At 37.1% G+C, this 9572-nt stretch overlaps 1 protein-coding gene across 1 annotated transcript; it reads right to left on the bottom strand.

The window, feature by feature from the left end:
- Positions 1-1675: 1675 nt before the first annotated feature.
- Positions 1676-7394, bottom strand: LOC124105361 (Golgi-resident adenosine 3',5'-bisphosphate 3'-phosphatase). Its single transcript, XM_046462498.2, has one exon. It carries the CDS (start codon positions 7220-7222, stop codon positions 6143-6145), a length of 1080 nt encoding a protein of 359 aa, XP_046318454.1. The 5' UTR covers positions 7223-7394; the 3' UTR covers positions 1676-6142.
- Between the last annotated feature and the right edge of the window lie 2178 nt (positions 7395-9572).

Raw genomic sequence — 9572 nt, 5'->3', positions numbered from 1 at the left:
TCCTGGAACTTTAAACCTCTGCAGATGTTTAGCACATAATTCTGTATTCCCTAAAGTCACTGTTCCTTAGCTCTATTCTTGGTGCTCTAATTTTGTTTTCTAAATTTATTTGACATATTTTATGGACTAATCTATTTGATCTCATAATAAAGCTTGTTTGTTTGAAACTATCTAATTAGATACATTATACTAGTAATTTACAGCTCAGTTAACTTTATGAATATGTCAAATATTTCACGTGTAGGGATTCTGCTTATTTATCTTTTCAGTCTTAGGGAGGAGCTGGTATCCATCACATGGAAAACATTATATATATTCATTGACATGTGAATGTTGGGACTTAGAAATAATTTAAATACTCTTTAAGCAAGAATCAAAAATTGTAGTCTTTTTTAATTTATTTATTTATTTAATTTTTCTTTCAGACATGACCAATTTATTCAGAGAATTCAAATTTCTTTCTTTTTTTTTTTAAAGAGAGAGTGAGAGAGAGGGGAGAGAGAGAGAGAGAATTTTTTTTTAATATTTATTTTTTAGTTATCGGCGGACACAACATCTTTGTTTGTATGTGGTGCTGAGGATCGAACCCGGGCCGCACGCATGCCAGGCGAGCGCGCTACCACTTGAGCCACATCCCCAGCCCCCAGAGAATTCAAATTTCATTTGGTAAAGTATATCCAGGGACAGAGTTTGGGATAATTATGTCATTGGAAGCAATCAAGTTTTCTACAGTTAATTGACCATGGGATAGTATCTGGAGAAAATGCAAAACTTTAAAAAATAATTTGAGTGTGTGTGTAGTGATAATCATAGTATTTGTAAAGAAAACAAACCATTAACCAGCTTATACAACTGAGGCATGAAGCATGCTAATGCTAGCGGTAACCCTTTAGTTAATTTGGTTCAAAACACACTAAGCACCTATTAATTGTGCAAGCTACTGGGCTATCTGGGAGTTGGAAGTAAAACCACAACGCAATCCCTAAGTTTACTGTTAAGTTGCTATAGGCGAGGTACAAAAAAAACTGCGGTAAAGCCATGGAGGGAGGACAGTTTTATTTCCTGTAAAGGTTGAAGCTGAAACCCACTTAAATTTGGTGGTGTGAGGCAGTCGAGAACGCTAAGAAAATTGTTGGCCCAGCATGTCTACACAACGGGAAAAGGTATAGCTTTGCCATGGCTTTAAATGTGTGAAAGAGGAAGGAGTTTACAAAGGTAAAGTATTTTCATTTTAATTTTTTTCATCATTGTTGAGCCATTTTTAAGAAACAGAGTAACAGAAGTGAGGATGACAAGAAATCAGTTTGGAAAGGTGGGGATACAGGAAAAAGTCATAACTTCAGTGTAAATCCAAACCCTGGGTATGTACCTGTAGTTGCTCAAGTTAATGTCAAAAGAAAGAAGCAAGCCCAGACAGCACTGTTATTCATCCTGAAGAAGCGGAACCCCTGAAGAACAGGGATTCTTTCATGAGAATAAAAGAATGGGCTTTGGCTACGCCAGGAAAGGACAGTAAGGATATACAAAAATTAAGTCCATAAATGTTCCCTCCTTAACACTACTTGGTGACAAAGATAATTTGGGAAGATAAAATCTTTTCATGGGTTAACTTATCTCATGATGACTTATGCTTTCCTATTTAAAAAAAATTCTGAATAAAAATTCATTATGTATATTGCTCTGCAAAAAGAATTTTAATGGAACATATTAATCAAACACTAGTTTCTCCTTTTGCAATGTACACAAATTACATTAATTATAATACTTTAGGGAACTCTCACAAACAAAATATATAACATTGTGTTAGTATATTCATGATCCTTAACATCTACAAGTTTGGTCTGTTTAACTGAAAGGAAAATATTTTTCAACAAAACTAATTCACTACTCAACTTCCAAAATAAAGAAATGCTTTGCCAATGGTAAATTCAAAAGCATATACCTGCCGGGCTTTGATGAGATAAAAATACACAATTTACATAACCAGCATCTCATAAAACCAAAATCTACTTCTTAAGTGTAGAGTTTGATTCTTCTTGCTCTCTCAATAATGGCTGATCAGAATTAGAAACCTGTCCCCCTTAGGAAGTATTTATTATGCTATAAAACATACAATATTAATTGATATTAATGAATGATGGAGAAGCTACCATGAATATATAACTATTTCTTAACCAAAATGACTCTAGAGAACTAGGAGAACAGATGTATTAGCACATGGAAATGGTTTATTTAAAAGTAAATCTGTAAAAATGTGATCTACTCTGGTCTTTATTAAATTAAAAATCAAAAGATTAAATATCATTTCAGACCTATATACATCAAGATGCCAGTTCTTATAAAATGTATTTAGTTGTAAATGCTAGATTATGTAAAAATAATTTTATATCAATTTTATTTAATTTCAATGAATTTCCCCCAACTCTAATATTAAAAACATTAAAAGAACTTAAATTTTAATGGCAAAAAATTCCTATTTTTCCCATCTACTAAAAAAAAGATTTTGTTTTCCCTTATTAACATACAATGCCCTATTATTAAGGCACAACTTTTTTAGAACAAAACTGAAATCACAGATGAGGTTTATTTTACACAACACTTATATAAGACACACTTCTGTAAAGTATATAATTAAATACAGTTTAAATTCAACCAAGATCTAAAATTAAGTCACATTTCTATCTAGGAACAATCAATACATAATCACAATAGGCAGTTGCATCTAGAAGAATCCAAAACAGTTCCTGTTTTGACCTATCACATTGTCTCAGGGAGTCCATCTTCAAAGGTGTTACTCAAGAGAGGAAAAGCTGATTATTTTCTGTAGTGTACCCCACTTTTCTTTACTTACACTTGGACTATCAGATGTAGTTGTAACCTTCACAGTCTGAGTGAAACCCTGTTTTTGAAATTAGCATAAGAGGCTTGAGCAGAGCTGCTGACTGTAGCATTCAGGGCAGATTTTTGCTCTGCATCTCCTTCAGCTGCCCTTCCCCTCATTTTCCATCCTACCCTATTTTCAGCTATTGTTCCTGTTCCACCTCCTCTGACACAATTTGCAAAATACCCAAAGGGAGCACCCAGCAAACAGAAATAATTTGCACAACTGTTACTTAAAACACAGAAAACCAAAATGTTGCTGTTACTTCATTAGACACCATAAATAATTCACTTGCATATAACTGATTTAAAATTAGAAACAAACACTAAAATTGGGGGAACAGAAAATTATATACTAAAGACAAACATGACCATCTTGTAGGCCCTTGTAAACTCAACTGAAATGGGGAATACAAGTATGGTAACCAACAGAAAAAGCAGGTTTCCTTAAGAAGGCTTTTATCTATCCCATTTTCTCATATTTTTTGTTGACATTCCTGAGAGATGGGTTGGAAGAAATGTTTTGTAAAGACTTTTGTATTCGATTAGATTTGACAGCATGAAAGTTTGTAGCTTTGAAAGTGATTTTCATTTACACTTTTTGTGCAGTTTGAAAAATAATGGTTACCTAGGCCAGGATTATCTCCCTCACTGGGAACTTGACCAGAGCCTCAGTTTTACCAAAGATTTTAGCAGCCAATCTGGAGAGAAAGGGGTACATAAAAGAAAATTTGGAAAATGAGCATGGGAGTATGTATCCTGGCTAAGGAAGAGAAGCAGACATGAGAACATTAATGGGCAAGGCAAACAGGTAATAAGGTAGAGATGAAGAGGGGCAGAGGAGAGGGCCAGCCAATGAATACTAACATCACCACTTCTACTGACATGATGTATAACACTCAGCCTTAAGGGAAAACTATCCTCAATGTAAGGGCAAAGATGAAGGAAAGAGAAGACCCAGAGTTGGGCAGGTAGGAGTCACTAAAAGGAAACTACTTGTTTTGCTATGTTTTAGAAATGATATTGTATGCCTCACTCATGAAAGTAATTTATTAGTATGTCTGGGCATAATAATGCCTCATATAAATAAATATAAATACTGTTGCTTGTAATGTATATTGGCTCTTAGAAATAAAATTTAAAAAATGAATTTTCTATAAAAGTACTTAAAAATCCTTAGTAACTAGACTATATCCAACAAATTATAAAAATAATGTATTTAACTCTCAGCCAATACCTTAATTTTGCACACAACACACAGCCTTCACATCCTAGCTATGTAGATTAATGGAATTAAAAATAAAACTAAAGCAATCATGCTTGCTAATGTGAACTAGTTTTCATTAAGTTATGAAGTTTCCACATAATATTTTTTAAAACCACCAATTAAATTCAATTTCCTATTTGCCAGTCATTTCCCTGACATATTAAAGAAATGCTTATACCACAGGATTCTGGTAATGGCATATGCCTTTGCCATCTCTCTGGAGAACAAAGAATTTCCTTATCTTACATGAAGTAAACAGATGAGGTTTCTGATATTCCTTTGCAAATTCTGAAGTCCTATTTAAATTCAAGTGTTCCGACCACCACAACTTTGAATTTTCATTGAACAAAAAGCCTACTTAATGGATTTGTGACTAATAGATACTGAATGGAAACATCACCCACTAGATTCAGTTCACTTAAAAGGAATCAAAGGGCTCTGTACAGTGTACTATGCAAACCTAAAGTATGAACATTCTACCAGTTTAGAATGTACATTCTGTGGTTCAATTTACCTCCAAGATAGGACTAAGATTAAATGAAGAAGAAGAAGAAGAAAGAAGAAAGAAGAAAGAAGAAGAAGAAAGCAAGCATGAAAAATCCCTCTCCTTATCATTGCTATGGAATATAAAGGCATTGAAGCCACATGAAATAATTGTGATTCTATACATAAATTGTCTGGATATCACGCTGAGAGAAACCACACATCCCAATGAAAGATTGCTCATAAAGGCTGTAGTTTGGCAACAAAATAAATGTCACAACTTTTTTCCCCAACCATATTCTGCTGCCTGAATAGAAGAAAAATTTCATCAAAAGGTAACTTTAACTTTCATTACTGCAATTTGAAGGGAATATAGAGTATCTCAAAAGTTACTAGTATGAGAATTTGGTTAGGTTAGGTAGTAATTTATTAATAGAAAAAGCAACCATGGCAAAATCAACTGTACTCATTCCTGACAATGAATCCCTTTATATAAACCTGGCAAAAATTTTAAAACTCACTAAAACAAAGTTCCTGAAAATAACAAAAACTAATTTAATCCATGTAATACCAAATAACTTTCCATTATAACAGAATCATTTATATTCTTAGTGTCTTACAGCATTATTTTATCCCTAATGAGATAATGTATCAAAATAATAATGCTAACCCTAAAACCCCAAGCCAAATCTTACAAGTTAAAGACTAAATACCAGTCGGGAGGAAAAGGATGGAATCATGCATCTTTCATAGGGAAAATGAAAATCAACAGCAAGATGGTAGAAATGTTGAACCCATGGGTGTACACATACACACTTTTCTTTATAAAAAACAAAACAAACCACACACACAGAAAATTACAATTAGAATGCAAACCATCATATATCTATATTTTCTACTAGCTGGTGAACCTGTTATTAAAATTTCAAAGAAAAAATCATTTTAAGCTTTTTCTATTTTCATCATAGAAATATTCAGTAACAGATGAACAGAGCATTTGTATTTGTTGCGTATTAATGAATGTGTAGCTTTTGTGCTTTCCATCCAAATCAGGAGTAAAAATTCCCAGTTATTATATTTTCAATAAGATAATAATTGTAAAGTTATATTAAACACTTACACAAAAATCAATCCTTCCTTCAACCCAATTCTGTGTGAAAGTATTAACAAATAGTGAAGATTCATGATGTTGTGTGAAAATGGTTGACTTATAACAATGTAGACTCAGCTATAGATTTTAATTCACAAATATATATATGCGCCTTGTGTATGACAACTGTACGAAAATAGTCTCAAAAATAAAGACAATACTTGAGACACGAAGCAACCCATTTTCCCTGATTCTGCATCCTATTACAGGGAAAATAAGTCCTTGATGCTTCATAAATACTTAAAAAGGTTCAAGATGGCCTTAACCATGCATAGTCTCCACCAGTCCTTTGAAGCTTCCAGCATTTCAGGCATAACCATGTCAGCTCTGGAAGAGCAGTTGCACTCTGTAATCAGTGACGCTTACTTATGTCCTGTCTTTTCAAGATCTGGGAGTTTTCTAACCAGAGCCTGGGGGTTCATTTTGATACTAGCAAGGAGTCCCCCTTCAATTCCATCTGACCCAGTGTAACTGATTTCTTCACCACTCAGAGTGGTCATATGCCCTCCAAGGGCTTTTAAGATGGCATTGCCAGCACATATATCCCACTTTTTGATGTATGTCACATGGATATATAGATCAGCTTTTTCTTGAGTCTTATCAGGCACATCCAAGAGTGCTAAAACTTTGTAACCAGCACCACCAGCTGGGATGATTGCAGTCTGGTTTCCAAATGTCTGAAGAGCAACCTGTTTTACCATCCCTGAATGGGAGCGAGACACGATGATCTTAGGGGTCTTTTCACTGTAAGAAGAGCGGGCTTTCACATTTGAGCCACCATCTACCATTGCCCAAGCTGTATATTCCGAAAATGGCTTATGTATAACTCCTAGCACAGGTTTGCCATTTACAGCCACACACACCATAGTAGTGACATACTTTCGAAGATCCTCTGTGTATTCTTGTGTAGCATCAAGTGGGTCAATCCAGACAGTAACACTTTCTGCAGGTACCTCTTTTGGGGTAGTTATTTCCTTAAGAATATCCTCAGGAATCTTATGATCCCATAAGATAACCTCCTTATCATTTGCATCCACATGTTCCTCAGTATTTATCTGCACGCTGGGGAAGGCAGTCTTGAGCAAGTAGAACATCTTGCGGTTGGAGAGCACGTCGCCGCTGGTCATCTTGTCCTCTGCTCCCTCGCGTGTCTTCCCCTTGGACTTCTCATGGAGGACGTTGCTCTCACGGACGCGCCTCACCTCGTCGCCGCCGCGGACTGCCGCCAGCACGGACACTGCCAGCATCTCGCGCAAGTCCACCGTGCCCGCATCCGCCACGGCTGCGGGCCCAGCCGCGCCGCCGCCCAGCTCGCCACCGAGGCCAAAGAGGCTGAAGCGGCCGGCCAGGAAGCCGGAATAGAGGTGGTAGAGCACGCCGAGCCCCAGCAGGCAGAACACTGCCACCCCCAGCGGGGACAAGCGGATGCCCATGGGGGCCATGGCGCGGGAGGCCGGGCGCTTGGGGCGGCGGCCTTTACAGGCCTCCCCGCTCCCGCCGCCGCCGTGCTCCGGGGCAGGGGCCGCTCGGGCTACACCGGCGCCCGCTCCCCGGCGCCCGCGCGCCCCATCGCTCCCTTCCCTGAAAGGCTGAGCCGCGCGGTGAAGATCACGGTGTCCGCCCCACGCGCCCCACTTTCCCGGAACCTCTACCGGCCCACAGGTCGGACTTCCACGTTCGCCAGCCGCCGATAGGTGAAAAGCTTTTAATTTATTTTTATTGGTTGTTCAAAACATTACAAAGCTCTTGACATTTCATATTTCATACATTAGATTCAAGTTGGTTATGAACTCCCAATTTTACCCCAAATACAGATTGCAGAATCACATCGGTTACACATCCACATTTTTACATAATGCCCTATTAGTAACTGTTGTATTCTGCTACCTTTCCTATCCTCTACTATCCCCCCTCCCCTCCCCTCCCATCTTCTCTCTCTACCCCATCTACTGTAATTAATTTCTCTCCTTGTTTATTTTCCCATTCCCCTCACAACCTCTTATATGTAATTTTGTATAACAATGAGGGTCTCCCTTCATTACCATGCAATTTCCCTTTTCTCTCCCTTTCCCTCCCACCTCATGTATCTGTTTAATGTTAATCTTTTCTTCCTGCTCTTCCTCCCTGCTCTGTTCTTAGTTGCTCTCATTATATCAAATTGTAGTCTTTTAAAACTTTTTGTTTGTGATAACAAGCAACAAAATTTTTAGCTGTGGAAATATTTTGATCACCATCATTAGGCAATATATACTAGGGTGTGGTTCTGTATTATCACTTTAAAAATGCTGAAATAGTTGTGAAAATATATAACATAAAATGTATGAATGCTTAAAGAAGCTGATATTATTCAGGACCCAAAGGAAATAGGATTTATGTTTGCACACATATAAAATTTTACAAATAAGTCTAATAAAATTATCAGTCACTTTTATAATATCTTTCCCTAATGCCTTAATTCTTTTTCATGAAATTCAAAATATCCTCAAATTTCTAACCTTAAAGTTTGGACTTCTTATTTCACTCAAATTCAATGTGTGCTCTAAATATTTTACTCTTATTAATGTTCTTTGTCTCTCTTTGTCCTCAGAGGATCTACTTATTTTTATACTTACCATAATAAAAAGTTTGCTGGTTACAATGTTAGTGGTATTGATTGAAAACAGTACAAGACCCTATTCATTGGTAGTTGCCCTCTAAAGATAATTGACTTCACTTGCAGAGATGAAGATGAATTTATTGGGAATGAGAGTGCCTTACCCATACACCAAATAAGAAAAAGTATTTGATAATTGATACAGATAACAAAGAAAACAGAAATCAAGATGCACAAAATGCTTTTAGTGTTGTAATTAAGTTTACCACAAGGATTTTCTTCCATTTGGACCCTCAGCTGCTTATAACTGGTTTATTTTTGAAACTTTGTAGTATTTCCATTAAGACCAGGGAGGTTTTCATTAAAAAAATATTTTTCCAGGCAAGAAGTTGTTAATAATTACAACCATCCCCTACTACATCTGGAGCCAAAATTACAGGAGTGAATTTAAAAGGGCGGCTTTCCCCTTTTCACCTGGATGGAGGCTAGAGTGCTTCGCTGTGCTCACTCTCATCCTCCATGAATAAAACATTTCTCTGTGCTTCAGCTTTCCACAAATGGGGCTAATGGTAGTGTCTCCTTCACATGTGGCAGTGACCATTAATAAAACAAGCCATTTAAAATATATTAGAAGGTATCTAACACATTTGTTTCACAAAATTAGCTAATAACTTTACTATTACTTCCTGAAATGATCAGCTAGGAAAACCATATGAAAATATTTCTTTTTGAGAAAAATAAAATATTTATAAAGCTGATAAAATTAATTTTCTCTCTTTCTTTTTTCTTTTTTGGTACTGGGGAGAGAACACAGGGACACTCAACCGCTGCATGGGCTCTCTCTCATCCAGTAAGGAGGTCCATGGAACAGGGTAGAGGAGAGTGTGGTTGTGGAGTCACTGATCAAGACCTCCGGAGACCTAGAAGGAAGCAGTTAACCAAGCATGAGCAGTTACCATGTATATATACTGAGGCAGTAGCTAAGCAGATTATAGGCAGCCACCAATGCAATGTCTGCTAAGTGTCCTTTCAGTGACCAGTTGAGGAGTGGGCCTTGCAGCAAGCACAGGGACTGAAACATATGGCTCACACCCAGGGATGTGCCTATGGGGTAAGCGGCCTGGCACTCACACGCCTAGCATGCTGGGTAGTGACCTGCCACTCAGATGCCCTTAACTTATGCTATGTATGCAGTACTC

This window comes from Marmota monax, unplaced genomic scaffold (assembly GCF_021218885.2).
Source record: "Marmota monax isolate L192 unplaced genomic scaffold, Marmota_monax_Labrador192_F-V1.1 WCK01_AAM20220418_F8-fsc00450, whole genome shotgun sequence".
Lineage (NCBI taxonomy): Eukaryota > Metazoa > Chordata > Mammalia > Rodentia > Sciuridae > Marmota > Marmota monax.
Note: the sequence above shows the minus strand (reverse complement) of the source record. Positions and strands in the feature narration are given on the sequence as shown.

What these genes read in the sequence shown, in the direction of transcription:
- LOC124105361 (XM_046462498.2), bottom strand. Translation starts at nt 7,222, where the DNA reads ATGGCCCCCATGGGCATCCGCTTGTCCCCGCTGGGGGTGGCAGTGTTC.